Source organism: Gallinula chloropus (assembly GCF_964237585.1).
Source record: "Gallinula chloropus genome assembly, chromosome: 1".
Classification (NCBI taxonomy): Eukaryota; Metazoa; Chordata; class Aves; order Gruiformes; family Rallidae; genus Gallinula; species Gallinula chloropus.
Genome location: NC_140085.1, coordinates 973,742 through 996,419, shown reverse-complemented (window position 1 = coordinate 996,419; position 22,678 = coordinate 973,742). Strand labels below are relative to the sequence as shown.

General features: G+C 60.5%; 1 protein-coding gene across 1 annotated transcript in view; it reads left to right on the top strand.

Moving 5' to 3' along the window:
• Positions 1 to 22,678, top strand: part of SND1 (staphylococcal nuclease and tudor domain containing 1) — a gene marked incomplete at its 3' end in the record, with an annotated part of 86,381 nt that overhangs the window by 39,487 nt on the left and 24,216 nt on the right. Inside the window, exons 11-13 of the mRNA XM_084263974.1 lie at positions 8,311 to 8,400; positions 14,727 to 14,827; positions 20,067 to 20,177. Of these exons, the coding sequence (XP_084120100.1) occupies positions 8,311 to 8,400; positions 14,727 to 14,827; positions 20,067 to 20,177 (302 nt within the window). The remainder of the gene's footprint in view (positions 1 to 8,310; positions 8,401 to 14,726; positions 14,828 to 20,066; positions 20,178 to 22,678) is intronic.

Sequence of the window (22,678 nt, the reverse complement as noted above, 5' to 3'; positions counted from 1 at the left end):
GTGGGGTGCTGGGGCTGTGGAACGTCCTGGTGATGCTGTGGTGGGGGCTGTGGGGTGCTGGGGTTGTGCCGGGGGGTGTGGGGTGCTGGGGATGCTGTGTCAGGGGCTGTGGGGTGCTGGGGATGCTGTGTTGGGGGCTGTGGGGTGCTGGGGCTGTGGTACATGCTGGTGATGCCATACTGGGGTCTGTGGGGTGCTGGGGCTGTGGCACACGCTGGTGATGCTCTGCTGGGGTCTGTGGGGTGCTGGGGCTGTGGCACACGCTGGTGATGCCGTACTGAGGTCTGTGGGGTGCTGGGGCTGTGCTGGGGTCTGTGGGGTGCTGGGATTATGGCACATGCTGGTGATGCCATGCTAGGGTCTGTGGGGTGCTGGGGCTGTGGCACACCCTGGTGATGCCATACTGGGGTCTGTGGGGTGCTGGGGTTATGGCACGTGCTGGTGATGCCATACTGGGGTCTGTGGGGTGCTGGGGCTGTGGCACACGCTGGTGATGCCATGCTGGGGTCTGTGGGGTGCTGGGACTGTGCCATGCACTGGTGATGCCATACTGGGGTCTGTGGGGTGCTGGGGCCATGGCATGTGCTGGTGATGCCATACTGGGGTCTGTGGGGTGCTGGGGCCATGGCATGTGCTGGTGATGCCATACTGGGGTCTGTGGGGTGCTGGGGCTGTGGCACACGCTGGTGATGCCATACTGGGGTCTGTGGGATGCTGGGGCTGTGGCACACGCTGGTGATGCCATACTGGGGTCTGTGGGGTGCTGGGGTTATGGCACGTGCTGGTGATGCCATACTGGGGTCTGTGGGGTGCTGGGGCTGTGGCACACACTGGTGATGCCCTGCTGGGGTCTGTGGGGTGCTGGGGCTGTGGCACATGCTGGTGATGCCGTGCTGGGGTCTGTGGGATGCTGGGGCTGTGGCACACGCTGGTGATGCCATACTGGGGTCTGTGGGGTGCTGGGGTTATGGCACGTGCTGGTGATGCCATGCCAGGGTCTGTGGGGTGCTGGGGCTGTGGCACACGCTGGTGATGCCTTACTGGGGTCTGTGGGGTGCTGGGGCCATGGCATGTGCTGGTGATGCCATACTGGGGTCTGTGGGGTGCTGGGGCTGTGGCACACACTGGTGATGCCCTGCTGGGGTCTGTGGGGTGCTGGGGCTGTGGCACATGCTGGTGATGCCGTGCTGGGGTCTGTGGGGTGCTGGGGCTGTGGCACATGCTGGTGATGCCGTGCTGGGGTCTGTGGGGTGCTGGGGTCTGTGGGGTGCTGGGGTCTGTGGGGTGCTGGGGTTATGGCACATGCTGGTGATGCCCTGCTGGGGTCTGTGGGGTGCTGGGGCTGTGGAACATCCTGGTGATGCCATGCTGGGGTCTGTGGCACACGCTGGTGATGCCGTGCTGGGGTCTGTGGGATGCTGGGGCTGTGGCACACGCTGGTGATGCCATACTGGGGTCTGTGGGGTGCTGGGGTTATGGCACGTGCTGGTGATGCCATGCCAGGGTCTGTGGGGTGCTGGGGCTGTGGCACATGCTGGTGATGCCATGCTGGGGTCTGTGGGGTGCTGGGTCTGTGGAATGCCCTGGTGATGCCCTGCTGGGGAATGGGCTTGTTAAAGGGCAGAGACTGGCAGGACAAGGGGCTGGAGTGAAGCTGGAGGAGGGAAGGGGGAGAGGAGATATTGGGGGGAAGTTCTTTGCAGAGAGAGTGGTGAGGGGCTGGAAGGGGCTGCCCAGAGAGGGGGTGGGTGCCCCATCCCTGGGGGTGTTCCAGGCCAGGTTGGCTGGGGCCCTGGGCAACCTTGTGTAGCTCCAGGCCTGGAGGTTGGTGTCCCTGCCTGTGGCAGGGGGGTTGGAGCTCTGGGACCCTTGGGGTCCCTTCCAACCCAGCCCAGTCTGGGATTCAATGATTCTATGACCCTGGCTCTGCACTGGCACGAGCTCAGCACCCTCCACGGGGGCAGGTTTCCCCCCACCCCAGGGTCCCTCAGGGGCTCCTGCATCCCTGAGCATCCCTGAGCATCCCCAGAGCCGTCAGGTCGCGGTGACGCCGGGCACGCCGCCGCGGTGGCTCCCAGGCGCTTTTGGTGACAGCTGGTGATCTCCACCTCCCCTTGCCAGTTTTGAGCAGCTTATTCTCTCGCCTGTCGCTGGGAGTTGATTTGCTATGCTAATTGCTTTACAAATCATCAGCTGCCCTAATTGCGCTGGCGGAGAAGGGGAGGGGAGGGGAGGGGGGGGGAAGCTCTCCCCACCTGCGGTCTCGTGGTGCTGCCGCGGTGAGGGGCTCGGCCCCGCGGCACGTTTCGAGGTCGTGCTGGGGAAGCTGGTGCATCCACAGCGTTCCCACACTGGGATCATTGGGAGAACCCCCAAATCTTGGGTGTGAGGAGCTGGGAGAGCCGGTTCATGCCTGGTGAGGGGGTCAGGCTGTCTTGCCTGTCTCTGTTGTGGTGTCACTGGTGGTACGCTGGGCTGCGTTGTGCTGGTCAGGATCTCAGAGCTTTTCCAGCTGCTCTGAATGCAGCCTCATCCATCCTCATCCTCATCCACATCCTCATCTCCATCCTCATCCACATCTGCATCCTCATCTTCATCCTCATCTATATCCTCACCCACATCCTCATCCTCATCCTCATCCACATCCTCATCCTCATCCTCATCCACATCCTCACCCACATCCTCATCTTCATCTTCATCCTCATCCTCATCTGCATCCTCATCCTCATACGCATCCTCATCCTCATATGCATCCACATCCTCATCCGCATCCTCATCCATCCTCATCCTCATCCACATCCTCATCCACATCCTCACCCACATCCTCATCTTCATCTTCATCCTCATCCTCATCTGCATCCTCATCCTCATCCACATCCTCATCTTCATCTTCATCCTCATCCTCACCCTCATCCGCATCCTCATCCTCATCCTCATCCTCATCCTCATCCTCATCCTCATCTTCATCTTCATCCTCATCTGCGTCCTCATCCACATCCTCATTCTCATCCACATCCTCATCTTCATCCTCATCCACATCCTCATCTTCATCCTCATCCACATCCTCATCTTCATCTTCATCTTCATCCTCATCTGCATCCTCATCCGCATCCTCATCCACATCCACATCCACATCCTCATCCGCATCCTCATCTTCATCCTCACCCACATCTTCATCCCCATCCTCATCCACATCCGCATCCTAATCCGCATCCTCATCTTCATCCTCACCCACCTCTGCATCCTCATCCTCGTCCACATCCTCACCCACATCCTCATCCTTATCCTCATCTATATCCTCATCCTCATTCTCTGCCCCTGGGATGCGGCTGGGGGGCCAGAGGGTGCTCACTGGGGGGAATGGGGGTGCTTGGAGGAGCGAGCTGCCCGCACCCGGCACCCACCGCCCCTCGCCGGGAAGCGCAGCCGGTGCCAGCACCCCAGCTGCTCCCAGTGCATCCCAGTGATGCTCCTCTCACCAGGCTCCCCGACATGTATTGGGGAGGATGCACATTCCCATGGATTTCTGGGGGGTAATTCCCATCTCCGCATCCCAGGAGGGAGTGTGAGCCTCTCCCACCCCCATCCCAACTCCCCACCCCGCAGCAGCTCACCAGGGACGAAGCTCCACACCTCGACTTCCTCCCTAATTAAACCATTTCCTCGCTGCTAACGAGGTGAACTCGCTGATTTAGGAAGTGGGGAGGGGTGTGATTAATTTTTGGATGGCTGATGACTCTTCCCCAGCGGCCCTGGAAAGCTGGGATCGGCGTTTCAGCTTCCGCAGCTCCCCATGGAGCCCAGTCATCCCATCCAGCAGTGTGCCCGGGGGGCTGGGAGAGCCAGTGGGATCCTGGGGGGCATCAGGAGGAGTGTGGGCAGCAGGTGACAGGAGGGGATCCTCCCCCTCTGCTCTGCCCTGGTCAGGCCCCACTGGAGTGTTGTGTCCAGTGCTGGGCTCCCTGGGATAAAAAAGCCAGGGATCTCCTGGAGAGAGTCCAGAGGAGGGACAGAGATGATGAAAGGCCTGGAGCATCTCCCCTGGGAGGAAAGGCTGAGGGAGCTGGGGCTGTTCAGCCTGGAGAGAAGAAGCCTGAGAGGGGATCTGATCACTGGTTCTCAAGAGCTGAAGGGTGGGACCCAGGGGGCCATGGGCAGCCTCTGCTCAGTGTCTGTGGGGACAGGACAAGGGGTGATGGGCTCAAGTTGGAGCACAGGGAGTTCCCCCCCAATGTGGGGCAGAACTTCTTCCCAGTGAGGGTGAGGGAGCCCTGGGACAGGCTGCCCAGGGGGTGTGGAGTCTCCTTCTCTGGAGAGATTCCAGCCCCCTCTGGACACCGACCTGTGTGACCTGTCCTAGGGACCCTGCTTTGGCAGGGGTTGGACCCCATGATCTCTGGAGGTCCCTTCCAACCCCTATGATTCATTGGTGTCACGATGGCAGTGAGGACTCAGCTCCTTCTGGCACCATTGGTGGGGTGCCTGTGCCAGGGATCCCCGTGTCAGGGTGCTCCTATGTGAATCCATGTCCCATGCCATGCCAGGAAGCACCGACTGTTGGGGTTGAGCACAGACTGGATGGGGTCCAGTGCAGACTGGAACCATGGGCTGAGCCTTTAAGAGACCTTTGAGATCATCAAGTCAAAAGAACTTTAAGACCTTTAAGATCCAAGTGCACAAGGGATGGCTTGTGCCAAGGTGACTGTTGCAAGTTGAGGGTGGGGAGGCTCTTCAGATGGGTCTGGCCAGGCTGGAGCCATGGGCTGAGCCCAAGGGGATGAGGTTCAGCAGGGCCAAGGGCAGAGTCCTGCCCATGGGACATGACAACCCCCAGCAGCTCCAGGCTGGGGCAGAGCGGCTGGAGAGCTGCTGGGAGAAGGAGCTGGGGGTGTGGGGTGAGCTCAGCCTGAGCAGGAGCCAGCAGTGTGCCCGGGGGGCCAGGAAGGCCAAGGGCAGCCTGGCTTGTGTCAGAGCCAGCGTGGCCAGGAGGGCTGGGGAGGGGATTGTGCCCCTGGGCTGGGCACTGGGGAGGCTGCAGCTGGAGTGCTGGGTCCAGTTCTGGGCTCCTCAGCACCAGAAGGACATGGGGGTCCTGGAGCGAGTGCAGAGAAGGGCAACCAGGCTGGGGAAGGGGCTGGAGGGCAAATCCTGTGAGGAGCAGCTGAGGGAGCTGGGGGTGTTGAGCCTGGAGAAGAGGAGGCTGAGGAGAGCCCTTCTCCCCACCTCCCCTGCCCTGCCAGGAGGCTGCAGAGCCGCTGGGTCCCCCCATCCCCTTTTCCTGTGCAGGATGGGATTAGGGATTTCAGAGCCTGTGCCGGAGCGGCGCTTCAATAAGCGCTGAATTTGGAGTAGTTCGTTAGTGAGGATTAATTAGTGTTTGCAGAGGGCTCTGCCTGTGCTGAGCAGCAGACGGAGCCCGGGTGAAGTTGTTTGTCGTGCAGCTTTGCCGTGACCTTGCCGAGGGTGGGAGAGACTCGGCGCCCGCGCCCCGCCGGGTCCCACCACGGGCTGTGCCAGCGCCGGCGTCCCGGTGTGGCTGGGGATGGGTGGTTCTGGGTCTGGCTGTAGGGGAATGTTGGGGTTCGGGGAGCGTGTGTTGCAGTGGCTGCTGCAGTGTTCTCATCACCGCGGTTGCTGAGATGGGGTCCTGCTGCATCTGCATCCTCCTCCTCATCCTCATCCACATCCTAATCCTCATCCATATACTTATCTGCATCCTCATCCTCATCTATATCTTCATCCACATCCTCATCCTCATCCGCATCCTTATCCGCATCCTCATCCACATCCTCATCTGTATCCTCAAGTGCATCCTCATCTTCATCCTCATCCTCATCTATATCTTCATCCACATCCTCATCCTCTCCGCATCCTAATCTGCATCCTCATCTGCATCCTCATCCACATCTGCATCCTCATCTTCATCCTCATCCTCTTCCTCATCCATATCCACATCCTCATCCATATCCACATCCTCATCCTCATCTATATCCTTATCCCCATCCTCACCCTCATCTATATCCTCATCCGCATCTTCATCCTCATCCTCATCCGCATCTTCATCCACATCCTCATCCTCATCTATATCCTCATCTTCATCCTCATCCTCATCCTCCAGTCTTGGGCTCGGAGCTTCCCCAAAGACACGGGGAGAGCTGGGACTATCACCACAGTTGCTGAGACAGGGAGAGCGCAGGGTCCTGCTGCATCCTCATCTTCATCACCCTCCAGCCTTGGGCTCAGAGCTGCCCTGAAGACAAGGGGATGCTGGGGTGATTTGGGGGGTGGGTTCCCCCCACCCTGGGCTTTTGGGTTCTCCCCTGGCCCTGCAGACAGGCAGCACAGCCAGTGCTGGTCCCTGCCTGTGCCGAGCCGCTGGAGCAGAGCCTGACCTCCGCTCCAGGGTACAGGCAGTGATGGGGGGGGGGATGGTTTAGAGGGGAAGGGGGGGTCAGGAGCTGGCGATGCAGGGGGCCCTTGGCTTCATTCCCCATCTCCACACAGTGATTTCTCAGGAAGCGACAGGCTCGGCACTGGCCTGTGAAATGAGGAGTGAGTTAGTCATCCCCGCTCCTCCGGCGCGGCACAGCCGCCAGCGCACGGGGGACAGCATCACGCAGCCCCACAGCCATACCCTGGCTCTGTGGTGGGGATGCTGCAGCAGCAGCCAGGCAGCTGTGTGTGTCTCTGTGTGTGTGTTTGTGTATGTGCCACCCCCCCCTCCTTCTATCCCCCCCCCTGCCCCAGGCAGCCCCCCTCGCTCAGCCCCTGCTCCCGGCGCCGCAGGATTGATCACGCGGCTCCTTTCCAGCTCTGGCACGGGGCCGGGAATGTTTCTGGCACCGGTTAAAGAACGGAGACGCCTCCATCCCCCCTCGTGCCTCAGCAGGGAGGGGGAGCGGCGGCGAGAACCGCGCTCAGCCACGCAGCCGGCACGAGATGCGGCCGGCAGCGGTGCTGGCGTTGCCTATGGTGGCAGCAGCAGCATCCCAACCCAGGGTCATCCCCATCCCCGTGTGCCCAGCCAGGGGTTTGGTTTCCATGGGGTGAGGAAAAGCTCCCTCCATGCTGCTTCACATCCAGCTTCGCTGGCACCACGTCCCCTGCCCCTCGCCAAGCCGGTGCCACGAGTGATACCGGGCATGGAAAGCTCCTTTCCAGGAGAAATCCAGGCTCTGCTCATCCCACACTCCTTGTGTGGAGCTGGAGCATCCCTCAGGGATGGGTTTGGCACTGGCCGCGGCGCCAGCTCTCACACCATCACGGGATGCAGCCCAAGGAGCTAATAAACCCCATCAAAGCCTCTTTCAGCGCGGCAGGACGCGGCGTGCGAGAGCCGGCGCGGCTTTGTGCGCCCGCTCCCTCTCCCATTGGATTCCTCTCCCCCCCCCCCTTCATTTCCTGCTCCCTTCTCCTCATCTCCCACTTCCCAGCGTGTCCCTCTCCTCCCCAGCTCAGCCGGGAACGCGGTGAGCCGTCCTCCATGGCACCGTGCCGGTGAGCCGGACCTGTGTGCCCAGAGCTCCATCGGCACTGAGGAGCTGCCAGTGTTGGGTTGGGTGGGTTTCACCTCCCACCTTCCTCCCCTCACGTGCTGAGCTGGTGCCAGTGCTGGTGCTGGTGCCAATGCTGGTGCCGGTGCTGGTGCCGCTGAGCACATCACTGGAGCAGGATCCAAGTGGGATCACTCTGGGAATGATGCTGAGTGGCAGCAGCTCCTTGGTGCCATGGTCAAAGCCAGGTCCCCTGTGCTGTCACACCGTGTCCAGGGCTGGTTGTGGGGGACAAGCCCCCTGGGGAGAGGGCTGGGGGGGGTCTTTAGGCACCATCTCTGGCCTGGGAGGGTGATCAGGGCTTGTGCTCTGCACCCACACCGCACCCTGCGGCTGCGCTGGGGGATGGTGAGCGGGTGGGAGGGACCCACCGGCAGACCCAGGGGCTGGGGGTCCCTCAGTGGGTGCCCCTCAGTGGGTGCCCAGCCATCCCCCCTCACCCCCATTTCCCCTCCTCCCTTCCCCTCACCCAGCTGCCACTGGGATGCTCGGCGCGGTGCCACGAGCTCACCGCTGGCACATCCCTGTGGGGCGACCCTCATATCAGCCAGGGGGTCCCCGAGGGGTTTCAGCAGACCCAGGGCTGTGGTGATGCTCAAGGAGCCCACCCAGGGATGCAGGAGTGGGTGGGCACCCATGGGAGAAGGTGATGGATGCTGGGAGTACCCATCTTTGGGTGCGGGCTGCCTCCCTGCGGGGGTGCTGGGTGGTTTTGGGGGGCTCCCTGACCCATGTCCCCTCTGTGCCCCTGCTGCAGGACAAGAACAGGAAGCTGAGGCCCCTCTACGACATTCCCTACATGTTTGAGGCCCGGGAGTTCCTGCGCAAGAAGCTCATTGGGAAGAAGGTATGGAGGGGATGGGGATGGGGATGAAGGTGTGGAGGGGATGGGGATGAAGGTGTGGAGGGGATGGGGATGAAGGTACAGAGGGGATGGGGATGAAGGTACAGAGGGGATGAGGATGAAGGTACAGAGGGGATGGGGATGAAGGTACAGAGGGGATGGGGATGGAGATGAAGGTACAGACGGGATGGGGATGAAGGTGTGGAGGGGATGGGGATGAAGGTACAGAGGGGATGGGGATGAAGGTACAGACGGGATGGGGATGAAGGTATGGAGGGGATGGGGATGGAGATGAAGGTATGGAGGGGATGGAGATGAAGGTACAGAAGGGATGGGGATGAAGGTACAGAGGGGATGGGGATGGAGGCACGGAGGGGATGAGGATGGAGGCATGGAGGGGATGAGGATGGAGGCACAGAGGGGATGAGGATGAAGGCACAGAGGGGATGAGGATGAAGGTACAGAGAGGATGAGGATGAAGGTACAGAGGGGATGGGGATGGAGGCACGGAGGGGATGAGGATGGAGGCATGGAGGGGATGGGGATGAAGGTACAGAGGGGATGGGGATGGAGGCATGGAGGGGATGAGGATGGAGGCATGGAGGGGATGAGGATGGAGACACAGAGGGGATGAGGATGGGGATGAAGGTGTGGAGGGGATGGGGATGAAGGTACAGAGGGGATGAGGATGAAGGTACAGAAGGGATGGGGATGAAGGTACAGAGGGGATGGGGATGAAAGTGTGGAGGGGATGGGGATGAAGGTGTGGAGGGGATGGGGATGAAGGTACAGAGGGGATGAGGATGAAGGTACAGAGGGGATGGGGATGAAGGTACAGATGGGATGGGGATGAAGGTACAGAGGGGATGGAGCTGTGCCCTGGGGTCTCCAGCACCGGGCTCCCTCCAGCCGCCGGTGCAGGTTTGCTGGTGGTTGTCATTGCTGGAAATCCCCGTTTCTCCCCAAAACCACCTGCATCCCCCTTGCACTGGGTCCCTGCCATGGCTGGGGATGGGACCAGTGCTGCCAGAGCCCCCTGGGGTTCATGGCGCTGCCCACACTGGTCCTGAGCACCCCACACCCAGCACCCCAAGACCCCTTGTACATTGTCCCCAGCATCACGGTACCAAGGATGTGGTTCCCAACACGTGGCCCCTGGCATGGTGTCCCTAGTGTCACAGCCCCAAGGATACAGTCCCTAGTCCGTGGTCCCAACAATGTGGTCCCCAGCATGTGGCCCCTGCCTTGTCCCCAGCACCACAGTCCCAAGGATGAGGTCCCCAACACATGGCCCCTGGCTTGTCCCCAGCATCATGGTCCTAACGACAAGGTCCCCAACATGTGGCCCCTGGCACAGTGTCCCCAGCACCACAGTCCCAATGATGTGGTCCCCAGCACGTGGCCCCTGGCTTGTCCCCAGCACCACGGTCCCAACAATGTGGTCCCCAGCACGTGGCCCCTGGCTTGTCCCCAGCACCATGGTGCCAATGATGAGGTCCCCAGCACGTGGCCCCTGGCTTGTCCCCAGCACCATGGTGCCAATGATGAGGTCCCCAGCTGAGCCCAGCAACATGAGGAAGTGTTGGGAGGAGGAAAATAAGACACACAGAGGAGAAATGGTCCCAAAGTTCTGGTCGTTACACCAGGAACAACCATGTTTGCTTTCTGACAGAGGGTGGAGGGTGGAGGATGGAGGGTGGAGGACAGAGGATGGAGGGTGGAAGACAGGATGGAGGACAGAGGATGGCAGATGGAGGATGGAGGACAGGACAGAGGATGGAGGATGGGTGACAGAGGACAGAGGAGGATGGAGGACAGAGGATGAAAGACAGAGGATGGAGGATGAAGGCTGGTGGAGGATGGAGGACGGAGGGCAGCCCACCCACACCCCCCCTGCCTGTCAGCAGGGCAGATGAGCCACGGCTGCGGTTCAGACATGCTCTTCTCCCCATCCCTCAGCATCTGCTGTGTGCGGCTCACCAGCTGCCAATTATCCACCTCCCAGTCTGGGGACAACCACGTACACCCCAAACGCATCCCCCTGTCCCCCCAACAATCCAGGGACCAGCTGTGGCACACGCCAGTGATGCCACATGCCACCGGTCCTTGTGCCGCAGCCAGAGCAGGATGCTCAGCACCATGGTGCTGGGATTTGGGGCACGAGCATCCTCTGGCATGGTGGATAGGGGGTGGTAGGGGGTGGAGGCACTGGAGACACTGGTGTGCCGCAGAGCCCCCCCACCCAAACCCCATCCAGGCACCCCTGGGTGCTCGGGCACCCTGGGAGAGCCACCTCTCCGTGTCCATCCCCCCCTCAGCCTGCGAGCGAGGGACCGGACCGTTCCCACTATGAGTTACCTCATGCTGTCTCCCTTCCCCTTCCCCCCTAATTAATCCCTCCTGGCTAATTAGCAGAGAGGGCCCTGAATACCCACTGAGGCCCCGTTCGATGGCTTAATTAGAAACTGCCATGTCCAGCGCCAAAATCGATGGGCAGCGGCTGTGCCAGGGGTGCTGACCCCTCCTTGGGGGGGTGCCAGGGGTTTATCCCACCCTGGGAGAACAATCCATACTTGGGGCACCACAGCCCAGTGCTGGTGGGCACCGTGACAGCCGGATCCATCCCACGAGTGCCCGGAGAGCGCGGCGCCCTCGTAAGCACTGCGGCGGAGTCTGGCATCATGGGGTGTGCGCCGCTGCGGCGCAGGGAGCTGGGACCGGTGTGGGAAAAGCCAAGGAGAGGGAGAAAATGGGCTGGGATGGGAGAAGGGATGCATTGTGAAGGTCCCAGGTTTGGCTGGTTTGTGCTGCTGGGGGGAAAGGGCGAAAAGAGGCTGCACTCAAACCATCCATCCATCCATCCATACATCCTGCCATCCTTCCATCCTGCCATCATCCATCCCTCCATCCATCCATCCATCCATCCATCCATCCATCCATCCATCCATCCCTCCATCCATCCATGCATCCCTCCATCCATCCCTCCATCCATCCCTCCATCTGACACAGCTCCCCCATCCCAGCTCCTCTCCGAGCATCATTACCACACCTGAACCATTCCCCGTGGCTGCCGCAACCATCGCACCCCAGCATCGGCGAGACCGCGGCACCACCGCGGGGCAGGACACCCACACTGCCACCCGCTTCCCAACCCCCTCACCACACCCTTCCCTGGCTGCACCCACGCTCACTGCCCGGCACCACAGCCACTGCCAGGCCCCCAAGCCCCCACACCCCTCAAGTGCCCACAGGCGCCCACCAAAGCAGCCCAGCCACGGGGACGCCGGGAGCAGTCCCTTGGGGCTGTGGCACTGGGGACACCATGCCAGGAGTGACCTGTTGGGTACCACACACTTGGGGCAGTGATGCTGGGGACAGCGTGCCAGGAGCCACATACTGGGGGCACCATCCTGGGGACCTCATGGTTGGGACTGGGATACTGGGGACAACAGACCACGGACTGGGACCAGCATCCTTGTCACCATGATGCTGGGGACGGTGTGCCAGGGGCCACATCCTGGGGACCATACACTGGTCCTCCGTGCCGGGGACGCGCCCCATGGTGCAGGAGCCCGCGGTGAGGCACGTGGGGACAGGGTCTCAGCCGCCCCTTGGGGATGGGTGAGCACGGGCAGGGGTTGGCAGCTCCAGCACGGTCCCAGCTGGTGGTGGGGAGCTGGAGCGGGTGACATTGGCGGCGGTGGCTGTGGAAAGGCGTGCGGAGCTGTGTGGTGCCGTCGGGCTCCAGGCTGGATCTGCTCCGGGCAGCAGCTCTGGCAGTGATTTAATTGGTGCTGACGGCAGCTCTGACCTTGGAAGCCCCACGACACGCGGCTGCCGGCGGCGCTGGCTGGAGCCGGTCCCATGGGTGCGGGAGGGATGCGGGAGGGAGCCGGTAAAGGACCCCGCAGAATTGGCCGGGCATCCAGCATCCTGTAGTCTGCATCCCACATGCTGCATCCCGCATCCTGCACCCCGCATCCTGCATCCCACATCCCGCGTCCTGCGTCTCTCATCCCGCATCTCGCGCCCTGCATCCCACATCCTGCATCCCACATCTCGCATCCCTCATCCTGCATCCCACACCCAGCATCCCTCATCCCGCATCCCACATCCCGCACCCCGCATCCTGCATCCCACATCCCGCATCCCACATCCCGCATCCTGCGTCTCTCATCCCGCATCTCGCATCCTGCATCCCACATCCTGCATCCCACATCTCGCATCCCGCGCCCTGCATCCCACATCCTGCATCCCACATCCCGCATCCCTCATCCTGCATCCCACACCCAGCATCCCTCATCCTGCATCCTGCATCCAGCACCCTCCATCCCGCATCCTGCATCCCACATCCTGCATCTGCATCCCGCATCCCACATCCTGCATTCTGCATCCTGCATCCCTCATCCTGCATGCCACATCCTGCATCTCACACCCAGCATCCTGCATCCCTCATCCTGCATCCCGCATCCTGCACCCTGCGTCCCGCATCCCACATCCCACATCCTGCATCCCTCATCCCGCATCCCTCACCCTGTATCCTGCGTCCCGCATCCCACATCCCACATCCTGCATCCCTCATCCCGCATCCCTCATCCCGCATCCCTCACCCTGTATCCCTCATCCCGCATCCCTCACCCTGTATCCTGCATCCCTCATCCTGCATCCCTCATCCCGCATCCCTCACCCTGTATCCCACATCCCGCATCCTGCATCCCTCATCCCTCATCCCGCATCCCTCACCCTGTATCCCACATCCTGCATCCCTCATCCTGCATCCTGCATGCCTCATCCTGCATCCCAGCCCATCAGCAGCTCTGGGGGCTGCGGGACACTCAGTGTGTCACACTCTGTGTCCAGGAAGCGCTTTGGGTTTTACCCCCCGTGTGTAAAATGGGGGTGGGGATGGTGGAGGCCACACAGGCTGGGTGTCAGATGGACACAGCTGTCCCCATGTCCTTCCCTGTGTCCATCCCCCTGTCCATCCCCATGTCCGTCCCCATGTCCATCCCTGTGTCCCAGTCATGTTCATCCCCAATGTCCTTCCCTGTGTCCATCCCCATGGCCATCCTCATGTCTGTCCACGTGACCCAGTTGTGTCCATCCCTGTGTTCATGCCCATATCTGTCCCCATGTCCATCCCTGTGTCCATCCCTGTGTCCTTCCTTGTGTCCATCCCCATGTCCATCCCTGTGTCCATCCCTGTGTCTCAGCCATGTCCATACCCAATGTCCTTCCCTGTGTCCATCCCTGTGTCCTTCCCCGTGTCCATCCCTGTGTCCTTCCCCATGTCCATCCCCATGTCCATCCTGTGTCCATCCCTGTGTCTGTCCCTGTGTCCATCCCTATGTCCCAGCCGTGTCCATCCTCAGTGTCCTTCCCCGTGTCCTTCCCTGTGTCTATCCCCATGTCCGTCCCCATCCCTGTGTCCTTCCCCATGTCCATCCCCATGTCCATCCTGTGTCCATCCCTGTGTCTGTCCCTGTGTCCATCCCTATGTCCCAGCCATGTCCATCCTCAGTGTCCTTCCCCGTGTCCTTCCCCATGTCCGTCCCCATCCCTGTGTCCATCCCCATGTCTGTCCCTATGTCCATCTCCATGTCCATCCCCGTGTCCATCCCTCTGACCATCCCTATGTCCATCCCTCTGTCTGTCCCTGTGTCCCAGCTGTGTCCTTCCCTGTGTCTGACCCTGTATCCATCCCCATGTCCATCCCCGTGTCCATCCCCATGTCCCAGCCGTGTGCCCCAGCTCCCTCCGGAGCGCTGGTGGAAGGGGGAGGAAGGTATTTTTAGGGGGAACTGGTTTGGACTGGGTGGAAACGGCACATCCAGCCGTGGGACAGCGCGTCGCAGTCGTATCACTCCCCGGAGACAGGGATTTGGGTGGCACTGACAGGACATGCTCCAGGATCCCGGAATACGGGGAGGAGGGTGGGCTCTGGGACGGGGTGCTGGGAACCTGAGCCAGGATCCCACCCGTGTCACCCACAGAGGGTGCTTGATGGCTGCAGTGGGCTGCACCATCACCTACCTGCACCCAAAACTGCCATCACCCCTAAACCAGGGGCTGGCCGCGCGCTCGGCATCCCCACCGCAGCACGCTGGGAGCTGGGGTACCCCAGCAGCACCAGTGCCCGTACTGGGGGGACTGGGGACCTGATTTTCCTTCCTGGAGTGGGGGGTCCTGGATCACCACACCCAGCCCCAGCGCCCACAGCACCGTGTCTGGTGTCACTTCAGGGGTGTTTAGGGTAGAGGGGAGGATGGGGGTGCGCGAGGAGCCCCGATTCTCACCCCCTGACCCCCCTGTCCGTCTGTCCTGCGCAGGTGAACGTGACGGTGGACTACATCCGGCCGGCCAGCAGCGCCACCGAGACCGTGCCCGCCTTCTCCGAGCGCACGTGCGCCACCGTCTCCATCGGAGGGATGTAAGTGCCACGCGGGGCCACGATGTGGGGCGATGATGTCATATGTGATGATGTCATATGTGACGATGGCATATGTGCTGATGCCATATGTGATGATGTCATATGCGACGATGTCATATGTGATGATGTCATATGTGATGATGCCATATGTGACGATGCCATACGTGATGCGATGGTGCGGCGCGATGATGCAATATGCAGTGACGTGATGATGTGATATGTGGTGATGCAGTGTGATGATGTGATGCAGTGATGCAGCGATGCAGTGTGATGATGCGATGCAGTGATGCGGTGTGATGATGTGATGCAGAGATGCAGCGATGCGGTGTGATGATGCGATGCGATGCGATGATGTGATGAGATAATGCGATGATGTGATATGTGGTGATGCAGTGGAATTATGTGATGCAGTGATGCAGCGATGCAGTGTGATGATGCGATGCAGTGATGCGGTGTGATGATGTGATGCAGTGATGCAGCGATGCAGTGTGATGATGCGATGCGATGCGATGATGTGATGAGATAATGCGATGATGTGATATGTGGTGATGCAGTGGAATGATGTGATGCAGAGATGCAGCGATGCAGTGTGATGATGCGATGATGTGATGAGATAATGCGATGATGTGATATGTGGTGATGCAGTGGGATGATGTGATGCAGAGATGCAGCGATGCAGTGTGATGATGCGATGCAGTGATGCAGTGTGATGATGTGATGCAGTGATGCAGCGATGCAGTGTGATGATGCGATGCGATGATGTGATGAGATAATGCGATGATGTGATATGTGGTGATGCAGTGTGATGATGTGATGCAGAGATGCAGCGATGCAGTGTGATGATGCGATGCAGTGATGCGGTGTGATGATGCGATGCAGAGATGCAGCGATGCAGTGTGATGATGTGATGCAGTGCCACGGTGTGATGATGCGATGCAGAGATGCAGCGATGCAGTGTGATGATGCGATGCGATGATGTGGTGAGATAATGCGATGATGTGATATGTGATGATGCGATGATGTGATGTGACAGTGTGAGATGTGGTGATGTGATGATACAATGCAATGATGTGATGATGTGATGCGATGATGCGATGTGATGATGCAATGTGATGATGCAATGTGTGATAATGCAATGCAATGACTTGATGCAATGATTTGATGTGATGATGTGATGTGATGATGCGATGCAGTGATTCAATGTGATGATGTGATGCGATGATGCGATCTGATGATGTGATGATCGATGCGATGATGCGATCTGATGATGTGATGCAATGGTGTGATGTGATGATGCAATGTGATGATGCAATGTGATGATACGATATGTGGTAATGCACTGCAATGATTTGATGTGATGATGTGATGTGATGTGACGATGTGATATGTGATGATGTGATGATGCAATGCGATGATGCACTATGTGATGATGAGATGCAATGATGCAGTGTGATGATGCTGTGCAGTGTGATGATGTAATGCGATTATGCAATGATGTGATATGTGATGATGAGATGCCATGATGCAATGCAGTGATGCGATGTAATGATGCGATGTGATGATGCGATATGTGATGATGCAATGTGATGATGCACTATGTGATGATGAGATGCAATGATGTAGTGTGATGATGCGATGATGCAGTGTGATGATGCGATGTGATGATGCAATGTGATGATACGATGTGATGATGCAATGATGTGATGTGACGATGTGATATGCGATGATGTGATGATGCGATGCGATGATGCGGTGAGATGTGATGGTGCAATGTGATGATGCCATGTGATGATGCCATGTGATGATGCCATGTGATGATGCAATGTGATGATGCCATGTGATGACGCAATGTGATGACGCAATGTGATGATGCCATGTGATGATGCAATGTGATGATGCCATGTGATGATGCAATGTGATGATGCCATGTGATGACGCAATGTGATGACGCAATGTGATGATGCCATGTGATGATGCAATGTGATGATGCCATGTGATGACGCAATGTGATGATGCAATGTGATGATGCCATGTGATGACGCAATGTGATGATGCCATGTGATGATGCCATGTGATGACGCAATGTGATGACGCAATGTGATGACGCAATGTGATGATGCCATGCGATGATGCAATGTGATGATGCCATGTGATGATGCAATGTGATGATGTGCTGTTGCGATGTGATGATGATGCGATGATGCGATATGTTTTGTGATGTGGGGGAACCAGCTCAGGCTCCAGCCTGGTGCTCACCAGCCCTTCGCCGGGCTCTGCCGCAGGGATGCCGTGGGGCTGCGCTCGTGGCGGACGGACAGACAGACAGACAGACAGTGGGACAGTGCTGTCCTGCTCTGCCCACACCCCTGCAACTGCCACCCCCATCTATCCCTGCCCATGCTGGGGGCTTGGGGCTGTGCTCGCTCCTGGGATGAGATGCAGGAGCCAGGAGCTTTCCCTGGTGGTGCTTCCATGGGGAGCACCCCCCTCCCCTCCAAATCTCTCCAGGTTACCCAGCTGTGCTTTAACTGCACCCCCCAGGGAGCAAATTCTGCACCCAGGGGTGGCTGGCTGCATTTTGGGTGGGGCTTCCAGTTCAAGGTGGGCTCCCAGTACAGAGGGGTCTCCCAGTGCAGGGGGTCTCCCAATGCAGGGTGCAGGATGGGCTCCCAGTTCAGGGGGGGCTCCCAATGCAGGGTGCAGGGTGGGCTCCCAGTTCAGGGCAGGCTCCCAATGCAGGGGGGTGTCCCAATTCAATGTGGGCTCCCAGTGCAAGGGGGGCTCCCAGCGCAGGGTGCAGGGGAGGTTCCCAGTTCAAGGTGGGTTCCCAGTGCAGGGGGGTCTCCCAATGCAGGGTGCAGGGTGGGCTCCCAGTGCAGGGGGAACTCCCAGTGCAGGGGAGGTCCCAGTTCAAGGTGGACTCCCAGCACAGGAGGTGCTCCCAGCGCAGGGTGCACGGGGGGCTCCCAGTTCCAGGGGTCTCCCAGCACAGGGTGGGCTCCCAGTTCAGAAGGGGCTCCCAATGCAGGGGGTGCTCCCGGATTCTGCCCATCTCTGGTGGGCACAGTGATGCTGCTCCTCCTGCACCCCCATCCTACCCCAAAAAGCCCCGAGGGGTGATGCCCCCAACCTTCCACAGGGGCTGTTGGGTGGGTGATGCTGTGGTGGGGGGGTACCAGGGTGATGCCAGCAGCCATATCCCATGGGATCCTCCACCCAGCCCAGCTTTCTGCAGTGAGGAGCAGCCTGGGTGGGCTCCATCACCATCACTACGGCACAGGGGGTGCACCCCCCTTGGGGGGTGGGGGGTGTCCTGCAGCGCTGGCACAGCCACAGGCTGCCGGCACTTGGCTGTTGGCGGCGCAGCCGTGTGCGCAGCGAGCTCCCGGCGTGGGCTGCGGTGCCAGGCTAAAGCTGGGCTCGTGCCCAAGGAGCTGGGGAGGAATTTTGCAGCCTGAGCCTCTGGAAAAGGGCCCAGGTTTGGCTGCTGCTTCACAAGCTGCTCCCTCCTACGGGGAAGGGGGGTGTCTGCCGCTAGCCCATCCCCAGGAGCTGGGCTGGGAGGATGCCGGTAGCTGGCAGAGGGATGGTGGAGCTCAGCGCCTGGCTGGGTGCTGGCAGGGTGCTGGGGCAGGTGTGGGCTTGGGGACTTGGATTTAAGCTACTTGCACCCTTTGTGTGGTGCCACCGTGAGCTGCCGGCTCCCAATCCGGCATCGGTCAGGCATTGGGGAGGAGATTCCCATCCCTGGGATGGAGGGGTGCTGCACCCAGCACCGGCAAAGAGCGTGGTCTGGGCTGAGCCATCGCTGTCTCCCGTGACCCAGTGTCATCCCCGGGGCAGATCTGGCACCTTCCCACCCTCCACCACGGCTGCAGAGCTGGGAGAGGGGGTGGAGTTCCCCCTCCCACCCTGCGGAGCTGCTCCGGTGGTCCCCAACCAAGGTGCTGGCATCCTGTGGGATCTGGTGTGTCTGGGGAACGTGGCACTTCCCTTGCTGGGAGAGGCTCCTCCAGCACTGGGAGAGGCTCCTCCAGCACCCAGCCAGGGTTTGGGGGGGGTTCAACCCGCTGCCAGTCCCTTGTGATGGCTGGATGGTGCTGGGGATGGTGCTGGGGATGCGGATGGGGATGGGGATGCAGGAGACCCCCCCCAGCATGGTGTGGGCAGCAGCACCTGGCACAGCCCGTGGGCTTCCCAGAAAAAGCATCATCCTCCCCAAAGTTAGCCAAACCCCCCAAATAAAGTCCCACTGGCATCACCCCCCCCCAGCTTTGGGGGTCCATGGCTCAGGGTTTAATCCCCCCACCCCGGCTTTGTCTCCCCAGAATTGGGGCTGGGGGTGGAACCACCCAGTGGGGTGCAGGGTGCAGGGCAGGTGGAGTTGGGTGCTTCTTCCTGTGGAGGCTGCAGATTTGGGAAGGGGTGGTGGGGACCCCCCCAGCCCCGATGCAGCCGGACTGGGTGTGAGCCTGGAAATCCCATTGGAGCTGGAATGTTCCAGAGCCACAGCTGTTCCCAAGCTGTCCCCTGGGGATGTGGTACATGAAGTGGGGGGTAGGGGGGTCCACATGCTGGGTAGGGAAGGTGCCATCCCACCCAGAGCTGAGGGCAGCTGGTTGCCATCTGGGTCCCCATGGTGGGTCAGGTTGGGAACGTGCCACGGATGCACAGTGGCAGCTTCCTGGCACAGGGTGGGGTGGGATGGGGGTGGCATTTCTGGGTGCAGCACCCCCCAGTGCCCATCACCAGGGTCTCCAGCCTCTGGTTGGCTCCAGTGTCTCCCCAGGGTGTGTTGGGCAGAAGTCTCCCAGTGTCACCCAGCCCCTGAGCCCAGCCAGCACCCACCCCCCATCCAAAGAGGGGTAGAGGAGCAATGGGGAGTGGGGTGGAATTAAGGAGGGGGTTCCTACAGCCCTGGGGGGTGCTGAGCCCTCTGCATTTGGGGGGTGACGCAGGGGTTTAGGGGGCTGCTGGGAGATCCCCCCCTCCCCAGCAGCCCAGATCCTGCCATACCCCAAAGCCCCCATTAATTGCCAGCGTTAATTAATGAAGGAGGGGGGGGATAGGAGGGGTGTCTCCTCTTCCCCATCCCAGCAATTCAAACGGGGAGGTGGGGGCGGGGGGGGCTCCTCTTCCTGGCATCCAGCTACAACGGGTGCTGGTGGGGATGGGTGCCTGTGCCCCCATGCTGGTGCTGACCCCCCCTTGCACCCCCTCCCCACCTTCTCTCTGGCAGCAACATCGCAGAAGCTCTGGTGAGCAAAGGCCTGGCCACCGTCATCCGGTACCGGCAGGACGACGACCAAAGATCCTCACACTACGACGAGCTCCTGGCAGCAGAGGCTCGGTGGGTGCCATGGCTGTGCCCCCCTGGGTGGGTGGGGGTCTGATTTGGGGTGGGGGTCTGGCACAGCTGCACAGCATCCCCCCTACATCCCACCCCATGGTGTCCTCAGCCATCTGTCCGTCCCTGATGCTGGGGGTCATAGAATCCCAGAATCCCAGACTGGGATGAGTTGGGAGGGATCCCAAGGGTCCCAGAGCTCCAACCCCCTGCCACAGGCAGGGACACCAACCTCCAGGCCTGGAGCTACACAAGGGTGCCCAGGGCCCCAGCCAACCTGGCCTTGGACACCCCCAGGGATGGGGCACCCACCCCCTCTCTGGGCAGCCCCTTCCAGCCCCTCACCACTCTCTCTGCAAAGAACTTCCCCCCAGTCTCTCCTCTCCCCCTTCCCTCCTCCAGCTTCACTCCAGCCCCCTTGTCCTGCCAGTCTCTGCCCTTTAACAAGCCCATTCCCCTCCTGTTCCTGGGTCCCTTCAGGTACTGGAAGGTGCAATGAGGTCCCCCCACAGCCTTCTCTTCTCCAGGCTGACCCAGCCCAGCTCCCTCAGCCTCTCTCCACAGGGGAGCTGCTCCAGCCCCCTGATCATCTTCATGGCTCCTCTGCCCCCTCTCCAACAGTCCCACATCTTTCTTGTCCTGGGGCCCCAGCTCTGGCCACAGGACTCCAGCTGGGGCCTCCCAGGGCAGAGCAGAGAGGGACAATCCCCTCCCTGTCCCTGCTGCCACCCCTCTGCTGATGGAGCCCAGGATCCCATCGCCCTTCCCAGCTGCCAGAGCCACTGCTGGCTCAGGGGAAGCTTCTCCCCCCCCAGAACCCCCAGGTCCTTCTCAGCAGGGCTGCTCTCCAGGAGCTCTTCTCCCAGGCTGGATCTGTGTCTGGGATTCCTCCAGCCCAAGTGCAACACCTGACACTTCCCAGAGTTGAACCCCATCAGGTAGCTTTGGCTACGGTCTGTTAACCAGTTTCTAGGGTCACTGCCCTGCATCCTTTATCCTCTGTGTCCGAGCATCCTTTATCCTCTGGGAGCTCCTCTCCTGACATCCCCCCAGCCCCTCACACAGCACCCCCCACCCAAAATCCCCCCTGAGCAGCCAGCTGGGCTCAGCATCGGTGCTGGAGTTGGGTCAGGGAAGCATCATCACGCCGCGCGGTGGGTTCTCCACCGGAGCTGCTGGGAGGCAGGGAATGGTTCTGGAAAACACCCAGGAGGTTGTTCGGGAATCTCACAGCCCCTGGGGGCTCAGAGACCCCCCCCAATTCCACTCCCTGGGGTGTTGAGCCCGGTGGAGTCTTGCTGTATCCGTTGCTGTATCCTTTGCCGGGCGGGTGTTGCGCTGCTGGTGATGGGGGCAAAAGGGGTGCCCAGGTGGGCGAGGGGTGCGCTGCCTGTCCTGCTGCCTGACAAAGGGACGGTGGGTGCCGGACCCCTGGACCCCTTCCCCAGTGCTGAGCTGCTCCAGATGTGGTCCAGCTGTGCCTGCTCCGGGTGGGCGTGCTTCGGGTGTGGAGGTTGTATGGTCCAGCTGTGCCTGCTCTGGGTGTGCACGCTCTGGGTGTGCACACTCTGGGTGTGCCTGCTTCTGGTATGCACACTCTGGGTGTGCACGCTCTGGGTGTGCACGCTCTGGGTGTGCACACTCCGGGTGTGCCTGCTTCTGGTATGCACACTCCGGGTGTGCATGCTCTGGGTGTGCACACTCCGGGTGTGCATGGCTGAGGTTGTACACTCCTGGTGTGCACGCTCCGGGTGTGTGTACTTTGGGTGTGCACATGCCAGGTGTGCATGCTCCGGGTGTGCACGGCTGAGGTTGCACACTCTGGGTGTGCCTGCTTCTGGTGTGCACACTCCGGGTGTGCATGCTCTGGGTGTGCATCCTCCGGGTGTGCACAGCTGAAGTTGCACACTCTAGGTGTGCACGCTCCGTGTGTGTGTGCTCTGGGTGTGCACACTCCGGGTGTGCCTGCTCCAGGTGTGCATGGCTGAAGTTGCACACTCTTGGTGTGCACGTTCTGGGTGTGCACGTTCTGGGTGTGCACGCTCCGGGTGTGGGTGTTCTGGGTGTGCACAGCTGAAGTTGCACGCTCTAGGTGTGCACGCTCCAGGTGTGCATGGCTGAGGTTGCACGCTCCAAGTGTGCACATTCCAGGTGTGCCTGCTCCTGGTGTGCACACTCCGGGTGTGCATGCTCTGGGTGTGCACACTCCGGGTATGCACGCTCTGGATGTGCCTGCTCTTGGTGTGCACACTCCGGGTGTGCATGCTCTGGGTGTGCATGCTCTGGGTGAGCATGGTTGTGGTTGCATACTCCTGGTGTGCACGCTCTGAGTGTGCCTGCTCCGTGTGTGTGTGCTTTGGGTGTGCACACTCTGGGTGTGCATGCTCCGGGTGTGCACGGCTGAGGTTGCACACTCCGGGTGTGCACGCTCTGGGTGTGCCTGCTCCGGGTGTGCACACTCCAGGTGTGCATGCTCTAGGTGTGCACAGCTGAGGTTGCAATCC